Source organism: Miniopterus schreibersii (assembly GCF_964146895.1).
Source record: "Miniopterus schreibersii genome assembly, chromosome: 5".
NCBI lineage: Eukaryota > Metazoa > Chordata > Mammalia > Chiroptera > Miniopteridae > Miniopterus > Miniopterus schreibersii.
In genome coordinates, this window is record NC_138106.1 from 66,089,704 (window position 1) to 66,117,594 (window position 27,891).

General features: G+C 42.3%; 1 protein-coding gene across 3 annotated transcripts in view; it reads right to left on the reverse strand.

Annotated features, from left to right (window-relative positions):
• Positions 1-10,786, reverse strand: part of CRYBG3 (crystallin beta-gamma domain containing 3) — a 98,433-nt gene extending 87,647 nt beyond the window's left edge. For all 3 annotated transcript variants that reach the window (XR_013998874.1, XM_081138344.1, XM_081138345.1), the window contains exon 1: positions 10,538-10,786. Coding sequence is in view for 2 of the 3 variants with exons in the window: in XM_081138344.1 (XP_080994470.1) it covers positions 10,538-10,686 (149 nt within the window). In the remaining variant the exon portion in view is untranslated. The remainder of the gene's footprint in view (positions 1-10,537) is intronic.
• Between the last annotated feature and the right edge of the window lie 17,105 nt (positions 10,787-27,891).

Consider the following 27,891-nt stretch of genomic DNA (forward strand, 5'->3'; position numbering starts at 1 on the left):
CCTAGCATTCTCCTTGCCCAATGACATACTACAGGTATATCCCGGATGCAAAGGAGTTTTCTGCACTGGCCTGAGCCCCATTCACCATCTCCAACCCTGCTTCTACATGGATAAAGACAGAGTTCCACACTGATGATTTACAAATAGCCATCTGGAAAATTGTCCATTCATAAATGGTGACAGCCAGTGGTAGAGGAGTATGTCTATTTTTTTAAATGACCATTAACAGAATATAAAACAGGTGGTTATAGCACTATTTCTGCGCTTCAAATTAAAAGGTAACTAAAAGCTGCAATCAAACAGCATGTATTTTAGCTCAAACATCTGGCCCTGGAATTTCAGAACTCTTTGGAGGAAAATCCAGAGAAGGGAGGAAAGGTAATAGACCTGATTATGAAGCTCTGCTGCTTTGCAATCTTACACTCTTCTGATAGCCCTTTCACCATAATGTCCGTTGCCCTCCTGTAATTTATGTGTCCTCCTTGAAGCTAATTTACTTCCTGTCCCCCAGCTCACACCCCCAAAACAAGACCCACAATTACAGTTCAATCACAGGCTACAGTGAGAACTGCGGTATGTGTGATGGGTACCTGAGCTGTCTACCTATAGGTGGCATTAGTAACTGCTCTATTCTCCCAAAGTTCTCTACCTCATACCCTTTAGATTCCGAACACTGGTGACCCACCTCACAAGAATCAATACCTTGAATCTCTTGCTGTGATGTAAGTTCAAACAGTATTCCAGCTGCCTTCTAAAATGGGCCCCTTGTCCGGTTGGCGTGGCTCAGCGGTTGAGCACTGACCTACGATCCAGGAGATCGAGGTTCAATTCCCGGTCAGGGCACATGCCTGGACTGGGGGTTTGATCCCCAGTGGGGGGCGTGCAGGAGGCAGCCTATCAATGACTCTCTCATCATTGGTGTTTCTCTCTCTCTCTCTCCCTCTCCCTCTCTGAAATCAATAAAGATATATTTTAAAAAAATAAAATAAGTAAATAAAATAAAATGGGACCCTCATTCACATCCCATTCAACAAACTTTCCTGAGGGAGGGACACTACAGATGAAAGGACAGGAGAGACTGTGCCTTCCCAGAGCTCCCAGAGCCTGACCAAGGCTGACCCCACCTCCAACCTCCAGTTCAAATCCTTTCTTCTCTGTAAATTCTTCCAGACACTGATAAAGCAACAATCTATGTGAGAATGTGCACGCACGTGAGCACCTCCCCCCCCCCCCCCCCCCAAGTGAAACTTTCAAAAAGTAAATACCAGCCCTGGCCTGTGTGGCTCAGTCGTTGGAGTGCCATCCTGTGCACCAAGAGGTCACGGGTTTGATTCCCAGTCAGGGCACATGCCTAGGTTACAGGTTCAATCCCTGGTTGGGGAACATACGGGAGGCAACCAATCAATGTATCTCTCGAATTGATGTCTGTCTCCCTCCCTCCCTCCCTAAATCAGTAATAATAATAAAAAGTAAATACCATCTCCTGTCCTTACCACAGCCTACTTCACCTGGCCCCTGGCTCCCTTCCTCATGTAAACATCCACGCTCCCTTCCATTCTGTTGTCTCTGTCCATTCTTGCATCTGTGCTAACATGATCCTGCCCCAGGACCTTGGAACTGGCTGTTTCTTCTGCCTGGCTCTTTCCTCATATTTGTTCAGGCCCTTGCTCAAACACCATCCAGGTCTTTGCTCAGATGTTACTCAATAGAGGGATCTTCTTCGACCATCTTATCTACTACACATTACTCCAGACACACTATTTCCATCATGTCCCATCCCCTCACCCTGCTTTATTTTACTTCAAAGCACATTACATATTAATTTATATGACTTATTTTCTGCCCTTAGAATACAAACCCTATGTAAGCAGAGACACACTTAACTATTAGAATTAGATTCTGAAAAGTGAGGATGCATCTCAGATTTTTTAAAGGATTCAATTACTATAATTTTTATAATTTGTATGAAAATATATTTTACATATATATATACATATACACACTATATATATATATATACATATACACACTATATATATATATACATATACACACTATTGTAGAAAATTTACAGCATCATTCTTAAATGAAAAAAATTCTAGTTTCAAATCCTGAAGCGACCTTTCACTCCGTAAAAATATGTATACATGTAAACACGCACATAGGAAATGATCTAGAAGAACAGTATTTGTCTATGAGTGGGTAGGATTACCAGTTGTGCTTTTTTTCTTTTTTGATTTTCTTATAATTTCATATCTGTTTTACAAAAGCATATATTACTATAAAAAGACAAAAAATTCAAAGTATTATAGTTGATTTTAAAAAAGCAAATAAAAACAAATTTGTGGGAAAATGCAAGCAATAAATTTAGACCAGACAAATACAAAATACTAACAGAAATATATAATGGCAACTTCTTTTTATCATAATATATATGACACTGCCAGATAAAATCTGTACCTGCCTGCCTAGAATAGAAAAATCAAAAGCGTCACAGTACATTCTCAGCTTTGACCAATATAGCACAGTGCCACCCTCCAGCCAGGGTCCGCTCCCTGGTGCTTTGACAACCAAGACAATAAAAGACTGAGAATTTACATCTCACCTAACCTGTTCCCAGTAATCAAAATGCAAAATTTTCAAATATTTCATTACTTGTTCTAAGAAGTCTGGCAGTTATAAAAAATTATGATCTCCCACTAAGGTAGTGTCTGTGTTTTGTATAAATTTTAATACAAAGAGTAAAGCAGCAATTTCTAACACACATTTGGTAGAAATTCCATGAAACTAGCATTTGTGAGAGCACTCAAATACTGTTTTCATGTCATTTCTGGCACTCCATTTGTGCTACTGGTCACAAAAAACATATAAAAGACACTCTCCTTGCCCTGGCCGGTGTGGCTCAGCAGTTAGAGTGACGACCAGGGCACTGAAGGGTCGAGGGTTTAATTTCCGAGTCAAGAGCACATACCTGGGTTGCAGGCTTGATCCCCGCCTCTGGTCAGGGTGCCTGCCGGAGGCAACCAATTGATGTCTCTCTCTCATCGATGTTTCTCTCTCTCTCCCCACCCCCTTCCACTCTTACACTCTCTCTAAAAACCAATGGAAAACATATCCTCAGGTGAAGATTAACAACGACAAAAAGACACCCTCCTTAAAAGCATGCTGCAACAATGAAACCAAAACTGTATTTTACATAAATCTAAACTTTTGACTTAATCCTGAAATTATAACAATTATTTTGGCTAGATGAGTAAAGGGAAGTGAGAAGAGGTGTAAAATAGCTAAGTCTTCATCTACCATAACCAGAAGTCAATATAAACTGTCTGAAGTTTATAAATCAAGAAAGAATAGTAAAGAACTATTGCCCAGCCAGGCGTGGCTCAGTGGTTAAGCATCGACCTAGGATCTAGGAGATCCGGGTTTGATTCCCGGTCAGGGCACATGCCTGTGTTGCGGGCTGCAGCTGATCAATGACTCTCTCATCATTGATGTTTCTATCGCTCTCTCTCCCTCTCCTTTCCTCTGAAATCAATGAAGATATATTTAAAAAAAAAAAAAAAAAGAATTATTAAGACATACGTACAGCAATACAAGAAACAGCTTTAATGAGATTAAAACAGCTTCTTCTAAGAATAGACTCTCAAGAATAGACCCATGCCTGTTAAATGTTCCACAGCTCCTGCGTGTCACCTTGGAAAGTATTTTAAGAGGGGAAGAAAGATTTGTGAGATGTCGGCCTCCCACAAATCTGAATGAGTGCTTTGGGCCAAAGACCACGCTGCATTGTGGTCACTGCCGGATTTCCAGGGACTAGCAGAGTGCCTGGTACAAGTGGCACTAAATGAATTCTTGGTAAACACTGGTGAGGTTTTCAACCAAATGACCAAAATGAAAAGATTACATAGAAGTAGTAGCCAATGCATTTTCATACTTGACTTTTCTAGTAAAACAAAAGTATTCCTGATCTATAAGGCATATTTCTTTATTTTGTACCCTATGGAGTTTTGGTTGGGATGCTAAAGCTGGAGGAGACCTTAGAAATGAGGGCCACCTCCCTTGCTTTATAACCAAGGAGTCTGAGAGGGCTGATGACCTGCCCACAGCCACACTGCTACTCAAAGCAGATGAAAAGTGATCTCACAAAAAGGAGTGGAGTTGATATTTTTGAGGCTGTCAACTCCACCCAGTTTCATATTATAGACTTATTATAAACCTCACTCATACTTGTAGAAAGTATCAAAATGTCAAATCATTCTGCATTATAAATATTACTTCCACATGTATTTACAGCCTTACTTGTAACTTTTCTCACTTGAATAAATTAATGGAGTTCATTCTTTCTTTGGAGAATTTTTGCCAACTCAGGAACACAAATTCTCCACCCCCCTTTTATACACAAATATTCACTAGGTCTTAAACCATTTTTTTTCTCACATAGGTCATTCATATAATTTTTTAAGTATAAAAAGGTATAAAATAAAGTCTCCCTTATCTTCCTCATTCCTTCACTCATTCTTCCATCTCCTCTAAATAGTTAATGCAACACTAGTAACAGACATTTTTCATACTTTTCTTACATACAAATGGGAGCATATTATACACAATGGTTTGCATCTTGCCTTTTTAAAAACTTTAATGTATCTTGGAGATATTTCCTAATCAGTACATAAAAAGGTTTCTCAGACTTTTTGACAGCTGTGTAATGATATTCCATCACATGGATGTACCAGTTAATCCACTACTGATGGAACTTGACTATTTTTCACCTTTTGATTATTAAAACAACACTGCAATGGCTAAACTTGCATAGGGAACTTTGGGCCTGTGCGAATTGTGTATGTCTGATGGAATTCCTACAGGGGAATTGCTGAGTCAGAGTACATGAATGTGTAGTATTGACAGAACTTATCAAATTTCTCCCCAAAGTGGTATATCAATTTCCACTCCTGCCAGTGGTATATGAGCATCCCCACATCAAACTCTTTGTGCTCATCAAATAGGTGAAATATGGTATCTTGCTATAGTTTCAATTTGTACCTCTACTGAAGGAGACTGACCCTTTCTGTGTTTAAATATAAATTTATAGATTGTATAAATATGTACATTTCATTTTCCTTTCTCTCAATTGCCAGGACTATACATCCAGGCAGATGTCCAGCTGCATGCTATTGTTTTTCATTTTCATTCAAAACCATTTTCTAAGGCCAGCCTTTTTTTATGGGTCTTCCCAAGTTCAGCAGAGGAGGCTGTCACATAATGCTGTAGGCTATGAATTCAGGAAGGAGACTATGACTCCTGACTCTATCACAGGTGCTGTGAGACTTTTGATTAGCTATTGGACTTCTCCAAGATTTAAATTATGTATCTGTAAAATGGAGTAAAGATACTTCTCTCGTAAGGCTGCTCTGAGGATTAAGTGAACATATATACAGGAATGGGCAAAAGTAGGTTTCCAGTTGTTTCTATAGAAAATAATACAATAAATAAATAATAATACAAAAACAAACTCGTGATTCACATACTCACAACTGTAAATCTACTTTTGCCAACCCCTGTATTTAAAGCCCCAAGCATAGAGCTGGGGTCTGATTAGGGCTGAAATAAAGAGTGGTTTAGCTTTTGTCATCACTAATCTGGTCAGAAAAAACCCCCACCTGACTAAAGCAACACTTGTTTCACTGCTTAGGGATACTTCCAATTAAATATGCCCAGGGGTTAGACACTGAGGGATAGTCCTGCTGGAACTGTACCTGGCCATCCACTACTGCCAACTAAATAAATATTGAGTTATTTCTGGTTGCAAAACTTCAATCTGTTTCTCTATCAACATCCAGCTATCTTGTGTAAGGATCTCCACTCCCTTGGAATGCTGATTCCTGAAAGGATGTGCTTTCCTGCCTCCATCTATATGACTTGCTGAGCCTGCAGAGTCCAGGAGGAGCAGGAGGATGGAGGGAAAGCTTCCACTCACCTGCTGGCACAGTTACTATCACATCACCCCCGGAACTGGCTTGGCAAAGGATGCAAATGAAACCATGCTCAGAGAAAAGTTAATAATGTGAGAAGGCATTTTGAAAGCCCAATTAGAGTTCTCATACAATATTTGACAGTCATGAAACAGTAAGTGTGTTCTGAACCAAACAAGTCACCCTCCCCGCCACCCCCCCAAAACATGCCTGGCTTATAATGAGCTCATCTTGAGAAAAGACATGCACATATTTATCTCCATTAACTATGACCTCTTTGAGGACAGTTCTGGTCAGTCATTCCTCTTTGTGTCCCCACTGCTTAGCACCATACTTGACACATAGCAACCACTCAAATTAATGGACCAAAAAGACTCAAAATAAATATGACTTCTTTAACTTTCATTTCATGCTGATCTTCTTTGCAGGAGACAGCTCAGATCATTTTCCTGAGTTTAACTTTACATCAATACAGCTGTGGTGTTTTCTTGCCACCACAGCTGTATTAGCATTTCTGCATATCTGGGCTTCAGTGTAATTCATCAGAATTCTAGTTAGGAAATATTTTATCTTGAGGGAATATTATTTTCCTCTTACTTTACAAAATTTGCTATTACCTTTTTAAATGAAGAAACACCCCCCCCCCCAATGTTATCATTGTTTCAATTCAGTTACAAGTTCTGATTACATAAATTTATTGCAGGCCAATCTGAGGTACATGGGCAACTCTAACACATTTAGTGAACAACTGAGTTAGTTTTCAAGGAATGCCATCAGCGAGAAACAGAATCCTCAAATTAGCCATCTGGCATAAAACCTCCTAAACCCAAAAGAAAGATATTTCACCTGAAAAAAACAAACAAAACACTACAGTTTCAACACTCTAAAACAGTCTATGTTTCTACTCTGCTGCCAAGAGTAGGTTCTGTGCTTTCCATTAACCTGGGAGCTCAAGCTTCCCAGAAAAAACACACCACTGAGGACTTCTAGAATTTTCTAGTCACCTTTAATTACCACAGGCATAAACTGTGGTCCTTCAACACCACACAGGTATCTCCTATTTAACTAAACTAGTTACTGATTATCTTCTATAATGCTTTCAAATAGATGAAAACAGAGTTACCATGAAAATGCAGAGAACAAAGCTCCCTTTCCTCATATACCTGAAGCTGTGGTCGACACTGGTTGGTACCTGAACTTGAGGGCCAACAGATCTCACGCATCGGGGGCACTACTGACCATTTTTATGAGAGTATCTCCTACATAACAAGCCATTAGCCTCCTGGCTTCACCCATTTAACACCCCCAGCTATGGTGACAAGCAAAAATTCTCTGAACTTTAAATTGAGAGGCAAACACTGTATGGAGACACTTTAAGATCCTCCAGGTTTCTAAATGCTCAAGGATGGGGTGTGTACTACCCCTAGCTGAAAACCACTAATAAGTGCTTTAATGCTCCATCATCAAAGAGATTCACTCTTCACCTGACCTAGGTAAAGGAGACACCAGGATAAATATCACACAGCCCCTGTCTTTGAGTCTAGTGATGCTCTTACCTTCTATCAACAGCACTATATTGGTACGCTTAAAGGAACAGCCCAAAGGAATATATCTGAAATGGGCTACATTGTCACCCACCCTTGAGCAAGGCAAAGACAGGTCCAAGTGGCTTAGATATTACTGTGTTTTGAATGCGCTCAGAAGGGTGGTGGGCAGGATGGTGTGAGAAGAGAACCAGAGCCCTGGAGTCCTTTAGAGAAACCTAAGTTCCAGCCACACGCCTGAGCCTTACTCCTCTCAGAATCTGGGGTAAATCACTCTGTTAGAGACCTTTACAATCCAGCTTCAACCCAACTTTCTTACCGCCTCTTTCACTCTGTCCACTAACGTATACAGCCCCCTACAGACTGTAACCACCTGCATGTCCTTGCTCAGCCTAGACCACCTGTTCCCAGTTTATCTTTATCTTCCTGGCCAAATTATCTACCTATAGAAACACCACTAATGCCTTGAAGGTTCCATTAAAAACACCTCCACCATGAAGCCCTCCATGTTCTCCCCTATCACTTCTAATGAGTCTGTTCCTTGTGTGCCATAAACTAGGCTAAACATTACAGCAGTGATTCTCAAACTGGGAGCCACAGAACTCAAATTTCTCAAGTTTCCTATGTAAAACTTCAATTGCAGTTTTCATAGTTATACCGGGGTGGGCAAAAGTAGGTTTATAGTCGTATGCGAAACTGAGCATTCATGCTTGTATTACTATTTACCAATTATTGTATTATTTTCCACATTAACTTTAAACCTACTTTTACAACCTCCGTATAATCTAAAATAAATGAATATAAGCACTTTCTGGATCTGGTCAACCACCCAAGACATAAGTGCTGACAAGCAACTGGACTGCCCACACCTGAATCTGCATATAAAACAGTGTCCATGCCAACAGGCCTCTTTAATTGCTGAAGGTTAATGAGATTATAGCAGCAGCAAGCTCAATACATAAATGATGTGTTCACACCACGTGAAGTGCAAGTAACTTACAGCACACCCTAGAAGCTTTGCATCCCTACCCCGCCAAGCACTGCACTTCTGCTGAATGGGCGGGCCCCTCTGCATCTAAAATCACCCGCACAGAAGGTAAACCTGGCTCCCATTAAGACTAAAAGTTTTTACTGCCTCTTAACGGAAACAGCCAAAATACCCTTTCAGTTTGAAATAAGATCACAGTGACAAATCCCAATTCTGTTTCCAATCTTGTTAACACCAGGGTGTTGTGTTACTAGGACATTTGGTACCTCTAAGCATTTCCATTTGTTTCATTAAACTTTCAATAAAGGCTTTGTTTGTGTTTATATCCTTGAAAAGAAAGATTTAAGTTCATTTAAAAGGTAAAACGCCCACACAAAGGATTATCTGCTATCCCCGTAACATCTGGCAAACTCTAAAAGATGAAGACAGAATTAGTGTTCGTATCAGCAACAATGAAAATTTTCATTGTCAAAAGCCACAGTCCGAGCCTTTCTGGAGCTAATGAGAATAGAGAAGTGGTAAGGAGACCAGAGACTCTTTGGTAGCGTGGTTAGCTCCAGGGACGAGATTAGACTGGAGAAGTGCCCCAAAGCCAAAATTGGGCAGAAGGGCAGGGAGGCCGGGTTTCAGGCCAATTCTGACATGAACCTGAAATCGGCCTGCCTTATCCCTTCCTAACAGGACTCAGGTTTCCCAAGTCCACTTGGGATTCCTTTTACACGCGGCTTCCACATTCCCCAAGATTGTCAGTGGGGTCACAGCCACGGCAGGCACCACAGGCCGGCTGCCCGCACTGGCAGATCTGACATTCTGGCCGAGCCTGGTCAGGCTTCAAAACTATTTTTAACTACTGTGTAACTTTGAATTTTAAGTTCTCCATGAACAGTCAGGGTAACAGGAGCTGAAACTTCCCAGGAGAAACCTACGAATGGAGCAGGCGCTTTCTTGGAAAGATGTGGAATTTTATCAGCAGCTGGTCATAAGGTAAATGTTCCACCAGAAGGGGAACTGGAACCCAGAACCGACCAGAATCGAGTCACCAAACCGCTGCGAATGGAAGCAGCTCAGTCCCAGCTACAGTTCTGTCTCCTCTGAAGCCCTCGAGGGAAGTCTTTAAAACCCGAAGCAAACACAGCTTTCTGGGCCCGTCCTTCTCATCACAGGGGTTAGTCACACACTCTTCCAGCGCAACCTGGGGAGGGAGAAGTGGAAGCCCCTCTCCTCACCGACCCCTGAAACGCGAGGCTGTGTGCGCCTCAGGGCGGAGAAGGGGCTCGCCCGCGGCTAGTTTGTTTTTCCAGGGAGGCGCGTCAAAACCACCGCAACCCCCAAAACAAGCGCGCGCGCGCGCACACACGCGACGACTTTATGGCGGGTGGAGAAAGGAGAAAAGCCAACTGAGGAGGGACCCGGCTTCATTCCCGAAGCCCCGGCAGCTGGAGGCCGGCCTCTGGGATCGGGGGAAGGGACACGTTTCCGAAGAGACACGGGAAGGAAAGGCGGGCGGCAGCGTTGAAAAAGCCCAGGCAGTGGAAACTCAAACGAGCGGCGTTTTTATATTTTCATGGAGTCTTGGGAACTCAGTATCACACTTTTTTTTAAAAATCGTTTTTTGAGAAAACTGAAATAAGCCGGCCAAGTAAGAGCTGCGGGGTGGCGCCCCGAGGCGTCCCCTCGCCTGCCCCGCACGGGCGGCGCTCGGGTCGCGCGCTCCCCGCCCGGCGACCGCTCGGCCGCCTCACAACCGCTCCCGTCCCCGCCGGCGGGACGCGGCTGCCCCGAGCCGGCGAGCGGGGAGCGGGGAGCGGGAGCCGAACCCCGCGGGTGGGGGCGGGAGGAGAGCGGGCTGCGCCCGGCCGCCAGCCGCCAACTTCACAAGCCCAGGAGCGGGGAGAGGTGCGGCCCGGGGGCCGGGAGAGGAGGAAACTTCAGCAGCGGAGAAAGGAGAACAGAAAGCGGCGAGCCCCGGGCAGCCCGGCGCGAGAGGCTGGCAGCGGGCGGTCCGGCGAGGGCCCCGACGTCCCCGAGACTCCCACCTGGCAGCGCCCCGGCCCGGAGCGGGCGGGCGGCTCGTCCCCGGCCTCTCCTCCTCTTCCTCTTCCTTGTCCCGGGAAGGGCTTCGGGGAGCGAAAAACCGGGAGAAGCTGTGCCAGGGGGCGCCGCCCCTCCTCCGGCCGCCGGACATCTCCCCGGCGCGCCTGCCGGTCCCGGGCCGTCGGCGGGGAATGGGCGAGGCGGCGTCGTGCGCCCGGAGCCCGGCCTGGCGCCGCGGGACCCGGCGAGGGCTACACCGACTCGGCGCCGACCGCCGGCGTCGCTCGGTCCATCCCGGGCGGGAGAGGTGCGGGCGCTGCGAGGTCCCGGCGCGCGGCGGCTCCTCGCCCTGCGCCGCGGCTCCGCCCCCCGCCCCGCCGGCCAGCCCCGGGGAGGAGCCAGGGCCGCGGCCCGCCCGGCCCCGCCCCCGCCGCCGTCCCGCCGCCGTCCGCCGGGGCGGGCGGGGTCCGGGCGGCGGGAGACCCGGCCCGGCACGTGCCCCCGCGACGCCGGCCTCCCGGCTTCCGGCCCAGCTGAGTTTCGGCTGCAGCCCGTTGGGCTTCGCGCGCAATTCCGACTTTGTTACAGATCTGTTTTCTGTGCCCCAGTCACTGCACGGAATTTTCAGACTTTTGAAAGAGGTTTATGAACTGAAGTTTGTGAAAGCTCCTGGTAACTGTCCCACCAGAGTGACCCGGGCGGCTCTGCAGCTAAAGCAGCCCCTCCGGGCCTGCAGATGCCGCGACCCCGGGCCGAGCCTCCGAAAAGGAGGTGCCGTCGGGGTCCGCCGGCACCCCGCTGCTCAGCCGGCTGGGCGCGGGGAGCAAGTTCCTCACCCAGACGCGCTCTGAATTTCTCACCGCGTTACGCACCGCCACCACCACGCCAACCCTCTTGCAATAACACGATCTGAAACAAGTGATTCAAACCTGTAAGTGCTGAAACAACACAGTAGTATGGATTTTTTTTTTTTAGGTTTTATTAAAATTTTTATGAGTACCAAAAACTGTACCTAAGTAATATATACAACGTGATGAGTCTGGAGATAAATGTACACCTATGAAACATCACCACAATCCATCCATCACCTCAAAAAGTTTCCTCCTATCCTCTTATTAAAAATTTTTTTATTGGGTTTTTAGAGGAAGGAAGGAAGAAACATCCATGTGAGAGCGAAACATGATCGGCTTCCACCTGCACACCTCGAACCAGGAAAGAGCCCGAAACTGGGCATGTTCCCCGACGGGCAAGCTCGGTGCACAGAAGACATCTGACCAACTGAGCCACACTGGCCAGGGCCCACCCTCTTTCTCTTTCTTATATTTAGTGGTAAGAGCACTTCACATAAGACCTGTGCTCTTGGCATATCTTAAGTATAGGACACAGTGTTGTTAACTCCAGGCACTGTGCTGTGCCTTGGAACTCGGGCTAGGACTTGCACAGCTGAAACTTGGTGCCCTTGAACTAACACCCCCGTTCCCTCTTCCCCCGGCTCTGGCAACCAAGATTCCAACTCTGCTTTTATGAATGTGATTGTTTCAGATTCATCATATAAACGGTATCATGTAGTATGTGTTCTGTGTCGGACTTATTTCACTAATGCAGTTGTATGGATTTTCTTGGTTTTGTATACCCTAGTGGCTAGTAGAGAAAACATTGTGGCCCATTCACCCCAGGTGTTTTGTTTTGGTTTATTTGTTTTAAAGCCAAAGAACCCGTGAAAGGATGTAGAAATCAGAGAAGTGTAATGCCGTGCTTGTTCACTAAAAACCCTATAGAAGTAAATGAGATCAAATGAAATGTCCAAGGCAGTTTTGACTTGGGGAGGGGAAGAAATGTATCTTAGGGTCATCCCACCTCTGGTATTGGAGTGCTGGAGGGGAAGAGTTATGAGTAGATTGACCATCTGCAAGTTCCAGGTCATTTCAGCACCAGCTGGTGGCTGTTGAGCCTCTCTGCCACCCCACAGCTGCCTCCCAGAAGCACTTCAGCGTCTGCTAACTGCAGCAGAGCCCAAAACACTCACCCTAATTTGTTCTGGCTCGATTTGACCCACCAAAGCTAAATCAGCCCAGTTTCCTTCAGGTGGGTTTATCCCAGACTATCCCTCAAGATTATCACTGTGTTCTCTTTTGCAAATCTTTTCTCCTTCTCTGAAAGTCTGAGAAAATAGAGAAAAGCTAGAATAATACACTAGAGTAAGACAAGTTCCCAATTCTCACCTTATTTTTGGGGAGAATATCCATTAAAGGCCCACTTACCAGGAAGCCCAGAGACTAGGAAAGCAAGGAGGGGTATGAAGCCATCTGCTTCTTCCAGCTAGAAGGCCCAGAGAATAATTTATCTCCCCCCCAAAATGTTAAATGACTACCAGATGTGTCTCCCACTTACTGTGACCAAAGCCCTATCCCTACGGCCTATCCAGAAGGGGGATTATTCACAAAGTCTTTCTGGGGATAAAAGTGGGTGGGAGCCAGTAAGATTTATTACTGAATTATGGTTTTACTAATAACATTTCTCTAAGAATAAGAATTTCTCTAAAAAATAGCTCTCAAGGAAAATGCTGTTTAATAGTCACGAGAAGGCATCAGAATCATATATAGAAACGTTCAATAGTGTTGGTGGTGATAATATGAATAGAAATAATGCTAATGGTCATGCTAACGGTTGTCCAGCTAGAATTCCTTGTTTTAAAAATATTTTTATTGATTTTTAGAGAGAGGAAGGGAGAGGGAGAAACATTGATCTGAGAGCACATCATCAACTGGCTGCCTCCTGCACGCCTCCTACCACGGATCAAGCCAGCAATCCCGGCATGTGCCCGACCTGGAATAGAAATGCCACCTTTTGGTGGCCACACGAGGCCCAAATGAACACCAGCCAGGGCTAGAATCCCTTCTATTAATGGACTGTATGCAACCATATGAGATAATGTAAATGTTATTAGAGGCCCCTAAACAGTTGGGCCAAATATAGACCCATGAAATATTTTTTTCCTCAAAAGCAACAAATTCATGAAAGAAACAGTGACTAATCTCCACTCTGTGGTGGAACAAAGTGCTTGAATTGCAATACATAGGAAACTGTCTATGAAAAAATGAGCTTAAAGCCGTAACAGTGACTCCTGAATTTTTGTTTATTTACTTTTCTAATGTTTATCAGTTCCTAGATGTCGTACATCCTTGTATTGTGAACTCATAATAACGCTTCTGAATACTCCGTTCTAAGACTGAATTAGGAAATCTGTAAAGGTGGAGAATGTGAGGATCATAGAGGTGCTAATTTAGCACAGCAGTCTTCATTCACTCTGTTGTTCAGAGATGTTTAGTGAGCACCAACAGAAGCACATCCACTATGAAGCTGATGAAGCTGAAGCTCAAGGCCCCTCACTAGCACAGTCTTTTGCAGTGTGAACTCAAGAATGTGACCACAAGTACATGTTTTTGTGAAATTTACAAAAGTAAATGTAACTGCAGTTGACTAAGACCCCAATCTCTTTCTACCTGGATTTTCCCTCCATCCCACTATCCCTAGAGTCAGTTGGTATTGAAGTTATTGGGGGAATTTTGGGGTAATCTGGGGAATGTGAGTTGGGAATACATTTAGTTTGGATTTGGTGGAATATAGTTATGTGGTTGTAAACTTCTCCAAAGTTATTGCATAAATTCCAACTTATCCATTGTGAAACTCACCAAGCATTCCACCCAAGAGGTAGGACCAGGGGTCCTAGTCAAGGTATAAACATATCCTAAGAGCCCTAACTCTGAAAATATGTGTGTAGTAGAGGTGAAGGGATTTGAAATGTACAATAGCAAAAGGAGACTCGTGGAAAATTATTCCAGGAATCAAAGGACAAAACTGAAAGGGGAAGGACCACTTTTAATTGATGTAACTTCATAATAACAACATGTTCAATAATGCGATGTGTACAATTTTTATAACTGTTAGTGCACCAAACTTTTAAATAAAAATCAGGTAGAACAGAATTTATCAACATTGTTTGTAGGTACAAACCTATGGCAGTACCACAGTGAGTGTGAGTATACAGCGCTACATGTTTACATACCCTTCTATCAATAATACATATGCTCAACAAACTTTAGACTAAATTCTTTCCATTATGTTTAGAAGATATTAAAAACCATTGTCATATGAAAGTCTATCAAAGTGTATACTACCAAAAATATAAGAAAAAAAGTACTATGGAGCTATGCTGAGCAGGTAATGGAAAAAATATTGTTTTTCTAGACTTTGTGATATTTGTAATATTAGTCAACCTTTTAAGATTGGTAATTGCATGATTTATTTTTTCATTCACTTTTGCATCTATTTTTTATTTTATATTTACTTTTCTTCACAGAGGACCCCCATCCCAAATTGTGAAAATATTCAGACCCCACAAAACTTCGATCTATCTCTGAGTGCCAACTGTGTATCAGACACATGCTCATTCTTAGAGATGCAATGATAAGACCAAATGCTTTCTCTCAAGGAGCAGTTTGATTGAGGAAACATGAGCCAAGAGGTTATGACAGGGGAAATCCTTCTAAAGGAATATATAGGCTGGACCCCCAACTTAGTCTAGAAGGTTCCAGGAAGGCTTACTAGAGGAGATAACTGTCAGTAATCTTTCTTTATCTCCATCTTCTGTGAACACCATGACTTCCACAGAAATTCTGCAGTTCTATAGCTTATTCGATCTGTCAGGAAACCTAACCCCATCACACTGTAACTCCCAAAGCACAGGCACTATACACCTCAAAAGTATGAGGAAAGTACTGGAGGTACTGATCCCCGAAGCATTTACACCAGGATTCAAGTGGAGTTTAGAAATGCTAAGCTTTTTGTCCTGAGAAGTCCACCGGAGGGATAAACTTCTGTATATGTCTTAGAGCACAGTATTTACTGTGTGGCAGGTGGCCCAGGAATATTAAGACAGCTGTCAACATCAAGGAAAGCACCAGCCCATGAAAAGCTAGCAGATGGACTGGGACACTTCACTAGCTGCCTCCTAGAATAATAGCTGTTCTCGGCCAATGGCCAATGAGGGGCAATGTCAGGCTGCCCAGGATGCAAAAAGCTATTACTGGATATAAGCGCTCAATTAGGACACTGGGCGGCAGAGTACCCTCCCTTTCCTTTGTATAGCTCAAGTGTTTATTAAGAACCACCGTAGCAAATAAGGGGTGGGGAGGTGGGGAGACGGTCGCATTTCTCAATGTTACATTCTGAATGCTGTGGTTTGTAATGGGAAGATGCCTCAGCCTTGCTGCTTCAATGAGAGCAGATGGTGGGATTTTTGAGTAACTGGTTGGTTATTCAGACCTCTCTGGGATGCATGAAGTTTTATTTTATTTGTCTGGTTTTTACTTCTAGGACATGCGGAGATTGAGATCTTTCAAACACAAATCTTTTAATGCTTAAATGAAGATGTGTTAGTTTGACCTAAATCACTCCTTTCTTCACTTCATATGATGATACTTACAATGAAAAATTAGTTTACGAAAATATATTAACATTAAGAATAATATATTTCTCAAACACTGCAAAATTAGCTAATACCATTATATTCTAAAAACTATAAATAGAAGAAAGATTTCTTTGGCAAACAGATTATAAGATGTATTCCAAAATAGTTATTTGCACCAATTCAAGTTAATGTGTCTTTTGTTTCAGTCAAATGCTATCTAAAATATGAAGTCATGTAGCATATTAACTTTTATTAACGCAGCTTCATAAGCATGACACAGATAATTATGGCTTAGAATAATAATTTAGTATTATATGAGAAACTCAGTTCCCAAAATATTTCATCTAAGTACATAAGCTATGTATTGTGTTGTGTATATCTGACATACAATTTTAAGTAGATCTATTCTTAAATGATCTACTTAATCTATTCTTAATGATCTATTGGAACAATCATTTTATAAATTTCTGAACTGCACTATATCAGTGTTGATTATAAATCTAGGCTTCATGAAACATAAAGCTTTAAGAGTAAAAAGGTAATTGGCTTGTGAATTGACTTTCTTATTTTGAAGTTTTAGAACATTCATGTCCCAGAATGCTGAGTTTCCTTATTATGTACATGTTGTTCCCAGTTCGATTTGTTGCAAACAGTTTAGAAACAAGGCATAGAAGCAGCTGTTCTTGTGAGCAAATGTTTTGATTAGAGAGAGAAAGCAGCTGGAAAAGATACTTGCTGACATATAAGATGAACCGCAGTTTTCACATGGGGCTGCTGCCTAATCTAAAATTGAGATTAGCATTATTTCCCTTACGTGAGTTTTCTTTGTGTAAGAGAAAGTCTACTCACTTTATCATCTGGGCTGAGGTACTGGCTACGGTGCTGAATATAAACTTGACATACTCATCTACAGAAACCTTTCACACTCCAGTACAAAATAATATCACTAAAAACTTTTCAAAAATTTTTATTTTAAAATATTGCTAAATGTAGTAACAAAAAATCCACATGGATCTTATAAAACCAAGTGCTGCTGTGTGTAGGGTAAGTATACAGGACACAATTTTGATTTTTTAGAAATGTAGCAAGTACATTTCTCAGTGACGCCACTTTCATTTGGGAAGCTTTGTAAAAATTCATCAAACTATAATTTAAATGGTTTTGCAAATAATAAAAGCACCCCATATCAAATATTTTCATTAGTCTATACTAGCAACTGAATTCCTTCTTCAACTCTTCAATTTTCATTGGTAAAGATAAAAAGCTACTTAAGAAAAGAGATAAAACAGAAGGCAAGTTAAAATAGGAATATTTTGACTCTAATATCAAAGTAAAAAGAATTCTCATAATTGATTTCATACTGACATCCATTCAGAAGTTTCATTTATTTATATATTCTATCTTCTACTTTTCTTTCTTTCAGTTCTACAAATAAGTACCTCTAGGTAGTCCGTTTCCATTACATGGCATTTGGTCTACTTCTCATTCAGGTAAATGTACTGATATATTACTTTGAATTATCAAGTCTAGAAAACAAACAGTTGTTTTTATGAACCTCACAACTGATATTAACTTTAAGTAAATAAAAAAAAATGATACTTCTGTCTGGTTTGACAGGAACTCCACTTCAAATGATCAGTCATGTACCTCATCAAATGAAGCAGATGGCCACACCACAGTATAGAATTTATCCCTATAAAACCACTGACCACATGCAGCCTGAGGGGAACAAAATGAACTTACTCATTTTGAATTCTGCCATTTTCATTCCAGTTCTTCCTACCACTTAAGGACATTCTGTAGGTATATTTGGTCTTTGTATATTGTGTAAGTAATATACCGGTATAGGTATATTTTGCAAATATAACACAATCTAGCTTAGAAAAAATGTATCTTTAAATAAAATTTAACAAGCAGCTATTGGCAGAACTCTTCCTTCATAGGTCACGAAGGTAGTTAGAGAACTTAAAAATTTACACACTTACTGAAAAGTCTATTAACCCACTACAGTTCAGAAAAACAAAACAAACAAGAAAACCAAACTCATGGAAAATTCTGAAACAAATATCTAGAATCTAAAGATCACTGGCCTAGTGTTTATTCCTCTAAGTGGTAGGTGCTCCAAATTTGATTAGGAATATATATCTGAAAACAAACAAATAATATCCCATTTGCAAGGTTGTTTTACAGCCTCTCTCCCACTTAATATACATTTATTGACTACTTCCACGCCCTGTATTTGGTGATTGGAATACGTTACCATGGGATCATTGACAGATTTCACAAACCACAGCTCCAGAAGCATGGATCAGAAAATTCCACAACCACAACCAGTTAAAACACTGATTGAAACAGGTTTATATTAGGAATATCACACTAGTCAAAAGCAATATCAAGGCCCCGTATGAGTGCATACAACACTGGGCCAACAGTAGATATATAGTATGTTTCTTTCTGATTTGGTGAGGAAATATTGCAGTAAATGGGTGCTATTACATTGTGAATCATCAAATACCACATGTAATACAAAGCTATTCAATGGCTTTGGTATGTTAACGCGAAACTTCAAGTGAACTCTTTGCTACATTCTTTAAAATAATTGCACAAGTAAAAAGTGGATAACAATAATAGTGCATGAAAAATATGCAGGTAGAGAAACTGCTGCTCTGATCCCAAAGCAACCTACATAACCTGTTTAGAGGTGCCAATTACTGACCCAGACAGGTTAGACCAGTAACTCAGGCTGGCAAAGTCTTACTACTCACCAAATGTTTAATTTAGGACCAAAATCAAGTGTATACAAGAATCAAACAGTTTGACAGCTGTGTGACATTCTTATGCAAATTGCCTTTCTCACAGCTAATTACCTTGCATTCACTCTAAAAGCTGTCAGGTTGCTATTATTAGTATTGTAAAATCCAAAAATTCACCTGGTCCATCCTTACCATTAGTGGTTAAGGTGTTTCCTGCCCCCCTAAAAATCGGCAGCAGCACTGTCTTGTCCAATACAGTATTATGTCTACAAAGCTCAAGAATTCCATAATTAAAATTATAAGTATATTCTCACATTTCCCATACTGGGTGCAATTATCAACATATTCAGGCAGTTGACTTTTATAAGAGTGAGACAATTTCAGACTTTCTTTTTGAAAATAAATTGCTCATTTACTGTATTCTATTCTGGTTCTTCTGTAAAATGCCATTTGCTCTACATTATTATTTCATATAAAACTTTTTATCTAAAGAAAATTTTTATTTTGAAGATAAATAAAAATACTTATTGAAAAACTACAATAGTACAAAGAACCTCTTTTATTCCCTGAGCCATTTGAAAGTATGTTGTCAAAATCATGTCCCATCACCCCTAAATACTTTGAAGTATAACTCTTACAAACATGACCAATCTCCTAAAATCCTAAATGACCACAATACAACCCTCAAAATAAAAAATTAATGTTGCTATATCCTACCATCTTATCCTCAGACCCCATTTAGGTTTTGCCAACGGTCTCATTAATGTCCTTTAGAGCAAAGTGATCAGTACAGAATCACCTGTCACACTTTGTCATGTCTCTTTACTCTCCATTCTGGACCAGTTCCTCAGTCTCTTCTTGTCTTTCATGGCTGTTACTTTTTTGTTTTTTTCTTTGTTAATCCTCACCCAAGGATATTTTTTCCATTGATTTTAAGAGAGAGTGGATGGGAGGGAAAGGGGTGTGCGGGGGGGAGAGAAACATGGATGTGAGAGAGAGACACATCAATTGGTTTCCTTCTACACTGAAAGTCTGAGTCTTATTTAAGTTCTATGTAGATTGTTGAAAATTTTGTTTTCGTAGGCATTCAGCCTGGACTCAGGTCAAAAGTTCCAACCAGCCTTGTCGGAGTTGTAGTTTCAATGTAGTTTCTGTTTTCAAAAAACTTTTCAGTTTTATTCACATCTAGCCCACGTGTGTGCCACCCAGTGACCAGTTTTAGATTTGGGTCATAGTTTAAACTGTAATTCAGTTCTCCCCCGGCTGGCATGGCTCAGCGGTTGAGCATGGACCTAGGTTCCAGGAGATCGCAGTTTGATTCCTGGGCAGGGCACATGCCTGGGTTTCGGGCTCGATCCCCAGCAGGGGGCGTGCAGGAGGCAGCGAGCGGATCAACGACTCTCTCGTCATTGATGTTTCTCTCTCTCCCCCTCTCCCTTTCCCTTCTTCTCTCTGAAGTCAATAAAGATATATTTAGAAACAAAACAAAACTGTAATTCAGTTCTCAGTCTGTATGCTATTTACTCTCAGACCCACACTGAGGGTGAAGCTAAGAACCTATAAACGTTAGGGGCTTGCTTCATCGTTCTCCTCCTTCCTCCAATCTTTCCAGTTCTCTCGTTCCCCTTTTTTGATCTTCCATCTAGAAAGCTGCGGCTTTATGTACCCCACTCTGCCACATTACTTCCTGTGAGTATGTCCCCATCTGGGCCAAGCAGTGGGAAGAGAGAGGGAACAAAGGTAAAGAGGATTTCCCACATCCTTTTGGGACCACAGCTCCCCGATTAGAGTGCGGCTCCCCTTCCTCAGAATTCGAGCTGTCTGTGGGCTCACCACTGCTGCTGCTGCGATTGCTGCTGCTGTTGCTGCCCTCAGATTGTCTGGGGGCTGGTGCACAACGAAATGTAGAAAAGAAAATGGAGTCTTTCTTTACCTTTTGCTCATCATTAGGAGACTCTTTGCCCACTCTGAGCTCAAATTAGAGAATTTCTTCTGGAGCTCTTTCTGCACAGATGGCCAATTCTGGGTTTTAAGCAGCCTTAAGCCCAGGTAGAGGGGACACCAAAGGACAAAAAATGGGCAAACTCACTGCTGACCTGGTGGCATGTTAAATTCCTGGTCTTCTTCAATCTGCCTGCTACTTTTTACTTCTCCCAGTCCTCATGTAGCTGGTCCATGCATCCAAATGGCTGGTCTGGGTAGGTTCTGTCGTTGCATTCAGTGGGGGAGACAGGGTGGACTGTGTTTACTCCACTTATCCAGAACCATAACTTCTAAGGTAGCCTTTGATCAACTGGGTACCACTATGCTTACCTGAGGGTGATGTTTATGTGCTTCCTAGGACCTCAGGATGCGCGCAGTGGGGAAGGCTGTGCGCATGCGGGGTTAGGAGTACGTGGGAAATCTTGGTATCTTCTGCCCAGTTTTGCTGTGAACTTAAAGCTGCTCTAAATATAAAGTCTATTTTAAAAGAGAAAAAATAAGTCCTAGGGGATGCTTCTCAAACTTCAGCCTACGCATTTACCGTAAGTGACTCTGATCAAAGTTTGAGAACTGGTGTTGGGATATAGCTCGGTTCCTCAGGAAGCACTGCTGAAGCAGAAGGATTCTGTGCTGTAGCTTTATCGGGGGTAAGGCTGTGGAAAACAATAAAGAAGGTCAAGAGAGAGGTAATATGATGGTATGGAGCTGGCTGCTGCTAAATATGAGTAATTGTTACATTCAGAGGAACCATCCCAGCAGCTATATTCAGTGAGTCTCAAGACTGTCGACGATTGATGGGAAACAGAGAGAGGGAAGAATTTCCTCACTGGCTCTGCCTCCCACTGGCCAGTGGTTCCCTGCTGGGCTATGTGTGAATGGTACTGGTGGGGATGGGGGAGCAGAAATACGAAAGCTCTAAAACAGGAAATGAAAGATGTGGGGCACAATCAAGTCACACCTACATATAGCTGGCCGGCGCCCACAAGGAGTGGCAGCTGAAACAAGAGATGCTGAGCCTGTGATATTCTGAAATGACTCATAAAACATGTCTAAAACAATATTCTGAAAAGTGAAGAAATCTCTCAGATTAGTGGCTAAGTTTGAGGAAACTACAAAGTGCCGTAGCTCTGTTGTTCGCCACGCGTTTCTTTTGGGCACAACTAGGTTCTGGCTGCCTGGTGTTCCCAATGAAATTCTGCAGTCCTCGAGAGCTAAGTCATTCAGAAGTTTCTAGGTGATCTCAACAGAACCATATAAAAGTGCTATCACTCAGCCACTTTGGGCCTACAGAATGGCAACGACATGCGGTTCAACTTAATAGAATATGTTGACTTTCCACAGGGAACCCTAGGAACTAATGATACACCTGTTTAGAAGACTCTTCAGATAGAAATCAGCAGAACAGGATATTAGATGGTGAGTGAATATTCAAGACAAGACTAACTAAGACCACAGTCAAGAAAAGATGAAATGCAGCAGCTTCCTCAATAAAGAATTATAATAAAGACTCAAACATTCTAAACACAACTACTACCCTTGCAAACCAAACTCATGCACACCTCTCTAACATAAACAGTCATGATCTAGAATAATTTTGAGAAAAACTTTTCAGTTTGCAGTTGATTGGAGGACTACTTTAATAGATGCTTATGTACTGATATTAATTTAGGCCTTCTGAAGAACAATTTGAAGGACTAAAGCAAAAAACTTAAAAACGAGTTAGCTGAATAATTTCAAGGTTTTCTTAGAATAAGGCACTTTTAGTATTACAGTTTTTCATTTTGTTCTGAAGTCACCTTAGTATGTAGATACGCTTTCTTAGTTTGCTTCTGGGAGGTAGAATACATAAGTAGATACTTAAATGAACCTAATGAAAATAAGGATGCAATTAAGTTAAGTACAGAGTGCTATATAAACTTTAAAGCTAAATAAGGTTTCTGCAGTGCTAGTAATTCTGATGTTATATATAGTAAAAGGAATTATTATTACAGGCTTTCTAAACACAGTTGCTGCTTTGACGCTACTCCACTGTAGGACAAGCCACATTCACAGAAAGACTAAGACGCTGCCTACTTAGTACAGAGTGGAAGCCTCAGGCTTGTCCTGATTCCTTTTTACAAAGAACTATAGTCTATTCCTTAAGTTTCTTCCCACTTCCTACATAGGCAAGTTCTGTGATGAGTATTGACTATTTCTACTTGTTATATCCAGAGATCTAAGTAGCAGAAAAATACTGCCTCTTGCCTATATAGAGCCAATACCCCATTTTAATCAGCAAACATATCATGAACATTAAAAAAAATAGTCCTGTGTTAGAAATATGTCATATTAGAAAAGACAACTTTTTAAAATCCTCTCCCGAGGATATGTTTTTATTGAGTTTTTTGAGAGAGAAGAAGAGAGAGAGAAAGATTGATGTGAAAGAGAAACATCTATGGGCTGCCTCCTGTATGCACCCTGACCAGAGATCAAACCCACAGCCCAGGGATGTGTCCTGACTGGGAATTGAAACTGCCACCTTTTGGTGAATGGGATGATGCTCCAACCAACTTAGCCATCTAGCCAGGGCAGAAAAGACAACTTTTAACAACAAGATATATGTTGAGGTAAGCTCTCGGAAATCTTTGTTATTCTTGAAAAATCTTGTCTTCCTATGTATAGATGAAATGAAATTATTCACAGTCTGGGGTTTCACAATGTGAAAAGGGATAATTAGTGATATTTTGTGAAACTATAAATTCAACTCACTGAATTAGTGGAAAGTAGTTAAGATACAGTGGTCCCTCAGGTTTCAAATGTCATCCGTTCCGGAAGACCGTTCAGGTTCTGAAACTTTCAAAAACCAAGGGATCCACAGCCGACAGCTGGGCCTCAGGATCTTGCCCTCAGCGGAAGCCGTGTGGCATGTTCAAATTACTTATGGGTTTACGGCGTTCGTAAACCGGAATGTTCGTCAATGGAGACACTCAAAAACTGAGGTACCACTGTACTAAAAATCCAGGATCTCAAAAATGCAGAATAAAGTTCTAAGGAATGGCAAGAGCTGATGAAGAACTGATGCATCACATTTAAGTGACAGACGCCTTTCCTTTCCCTCTCTTTTTCCCCCACAGGCATGCATCTCCTAAGCTCTAAGGGACCCCATGAGACTTGCAACCAAAAGAGCAAGGGGCAGCGGTAGCCTGTCCTGGGCTAATCCCCCTGAACCTGTCTCCAAGGCCCACTTTTCTGGGACTCTCCAGTGGGCTGACAGCAGCCCTGCCTTGGCTCACTTCTTTCCTTACCATAACATTTCTAGGGAGCCAAGGCAGCCCCGCCTAGTCTCTCTCCTGTTGCTTCTTCTACCCTAAGCTCTTCCTTATTGCACTGTCCCCAGCGTTTCTAAATGTACCAGAAAAAAAGTTACAAAAAACCAAACCAAAACAACCAATCCTAAAACATGGTAAGAATAATATACTTGCAAGATATATCTGCTCAAGATGGCCCTGGGAGAAACGTTAGTAATTGCTGGAGTGAAGTGTGAGCTTCTCATTACCTCAGGCTGGTGCATCCTGACACCATCACACACACACTGCGCTGTGCCTGAGTAGACAGAGCGTGAATATGAACTTGGCTTTAACTCCAACTTAATGATTACATTCACCTGGAGTAAGCATAAACCTGTTTTAGTAACATTTTACTATAACATTATGGTATTTCACAAAATATTTGGAAGAACTTCTGAAGTTTTCCGAGAGAGAAAGATTTTTGGGCCTAGTCTTTTATGGGTAGATGCTATTTCTCTAGCTATTGTTTGTTCCTTGTGGTCACCTAACTTAAAATGCATATGAACAAACTGAATGATAAATGTTTTCACATTTTACCATATACATTTCAAGACTATCAACACTAGTCATCATTTACCTCAAAATATTGGTAAAAATCATGAAATCTGAAGCCTTTGCCAGATGCATGGGGATAATCTTTGTGTGATTCATTTAAAAATATTAACACATCTGTTGTTGCAGAACTTGCCCCATCTGTTGCCACCCATTTACAGGAACAGGAGGAAAAAGACTTCAGAAGGCCAAGACAGCAATCCTACTGGGGGGAAAAGAACATGACTTTTAGCCATTTGGATCTTTCATATAATTATTTTTTAAAAAGTGATTTCCACTTGTTATATCCCATTTTAGAGTAGTCTTTAGCTTTTTGAGAAGCCTTTAGAGGTTAAGAATACAGATTCTGGAGCCAGATTGTCTAGACTCAAAATCTGGGGTCCTCTGTTTATATGCAGCATGACTGTAGGGAAGTTATAACTCCTCTTGTCTAACTTTCATCATCTATGATGAGTTGGCAAAATTTTTAGGTAATACACCAGCCAGTAAATAACTTGAGGCTTTGTGGGCTGAATATAGTATCTATTGCTCCTCCCTTTTCTTTTCTTTTTTTAAAAAGAAGGTTTTAGACTTCTGGTCAACATGGAGTAGTAGGTAAATGCGGTACTTGCCTCCTCCTACAATCTCATTAAAATTGCAACTAAACTACAGAACCACCATCATTCAGAATGGCCTGAAGCCTAGCTGAATACAAGTCCTACAACTAGGGAATTAAAGAAGCCACACTGAGACTGGTAGGAGGGGCAGAATGGGTTGGTCCCACACCCACATGGGGGCTAAAAATCAGGAGGGCTATCTCGGCTGTGGAGGTTCCCCGAGGAGCGAGGGGTCTCAGTCCTACACCAGGCCCCGCAGCCCAGGGTTCTAGTTCCAGAAAGAGAAGTCCCATAACTTCTGGTTGTAAAAACTAGTGGGGATTGCAGCTCAGTGAGATGGAGGGCTTCTGGAGTCCCAGGCAGTTCCTCCTAAAGTGTCCACACACAGGCCTACTCTGACTCACTTACTCTGAGATCCAGTGCTAGGGCAGCAGCTTGAAAGGAGCCTGGGACATACGTGGAGGAGCTGAATTGTCTGGTATATGGACAAGAGCTGGGGTGAGGGGGGCAGCTTTTTTCCAGACGAAAGTGCTGGCAGAGGCTATTGTTCCTTTCTGAGCCCCCTGTGCCCCTAAAGCTGGCAAGCAGGCTCCATATCTGAGTCTCCATCAACCTGGCTCCACTACTGGCCCAGCCCTTGTGATTCCCTGAGATCCTGCCCCACCCAACTCCAGGCCCACCCAAGCTGTTTCCAGTGGCTTTTCCATGCAAATAGCCTGTCTTGGCTCACGATTCAGATTTTCCTAAAAATCTCTCAAACAAGCAGCATCTGGCCTCAATGTGCTCTGTACCTCTCGCTAAGTGGCCCCAGGCCTGGCACTACCAGCAGCCGACCTTGGTTCACAGCTTGGCCTCACCTGGGAACCTCCAAGCCTCCAGTGCAAGTAGCAGCCATCTGCAGATTGCTTTATAGGTCATGCCGGGTGCCCCAGGCAGAACACAGGTGGTGGCTGACTTTGGCGTGCACTTCCTGGGAGGCCCCAGAGCCAGTGCACCCAGTGGATAGCTTCAGACCATGTGGAAGCACCACCCAACCATCTCCACAAGTGACACACTCAAGGGGCGGACTTAGCAGGCACCAGAGCCCTGCTAAAGTAAGTCGTGCTCTGTGAGGTGGGCACCTGCACAGTGATTGGTGGTCGCAGCTAGTCCTTGCAGCTGATTGATCTGGGGGTATATACCTCCCATTAACATACCAACAGCAATCAAGGCTCAACTAAAACAAGAGGGTGCACCCAGCCCACATGGGGAGCAGGGTACACCTGTAGTGCTCAGCTTGGGGGATTGGGGAGGCTGTGCCACTGGACCTTACAGAAATTCATCTTGTTTGGGACTCTCTACACTTCCTGGCCCACACCAAGACACATCATAATTAAAATGCAAAAGGTTAAAGACAAAGAGAGAATATTAAAAGCAGCAAGAGAAAAGCCATTAGTTACCTACACGGGAGCTCCTGTAAGACTGTCAGCTGATTTTTTTTTTTTTTTTTTAAATATATGTTTATTGATTTGAGAGAGAGGAGAGGAGAGGGAGAAAGAGAGATAGAAACATCAATGATGAGAGAGTCACTGATCAAGCCCACAACCCGGGCATGTGCCCTGACCGGGAATCGAACCCTGATCGCCTGGATCCTAGGTCGACGCTCAACCGTTGAGCCACGTCCGGCTGGGCTGTCAGCTGATTTCTCAACAGAAACTTTGCAGGCTATAAGGGAATGGCAAGAAATATTCAAAGTGATGAAAAGCAAAGGCCTACAACCAGCAAAACTATCATTTAGAACTGAAGGACATATAAAGAGCTTCCCAGACAAGAAAAAGCTAAAGGAGATCATGACCACCAAATCGGTCTTACACAAAATGTTAAAGGTGTTCTTTAAAAAGATTAAAAATATGAATAATATAATGGCAATACATACAGACCTATCAATGATTGAATCTAAAAAACAAAATAAACAAAAAGCAGAACAGAAACAGACTCATAGATAGAGAACATTTTGGCTTGCCAGATGGGAGGGGTGTTGAGTGAAAAAGGTGAAGGGATTAAGTACAAATTAGCCTGGCTGGGCGTGGCTCAGCAGTTGAGCATCCACCTAGGATCCACGAGATTGAGGTTTGATTCCTGGTCAGGGCATATGCCCGGGTTGCGGGCTCCATCCCCAGCAAGGGGCGTGCAGAAGGCAGCTGATCAATGACAGCTCTCTCATCATTGATGTTTCTCTCTCTCTACCTTTCCCTTCCTCTCTTTCTGAAATCGATATATATATATAAAAAAAAGTAAGTACAAATTATAAGTTACAGAATAGTCATGGTGATGTGAAGCACAGCATAGTAAATATAGTCAATAACATTCTAATAACTATGTATGGTATTAGATGGATACGAGATTTATCGGGATGATCACTTAGTAAGTTATATAATGTCTAACCACTGGGGTGTATACCTGGAACTAATATAATAGTATGTCAGCTGTAACTGAAAAAATGATTTAAATAAAGAAATATTCAAAAGAAAGGCTTTAGAAATGTAAAATAATTATTAGCTCAAGGGATATGTGTTGATATAAGGTCTTGGAAATCTTGCTGACCCTCTATCTGTATAATAGAGATAACAGCATCTACCTCATAAGGTTGTTATGAGGATTAAATAAATTAATACAGACATACCATACCTTGGAGAT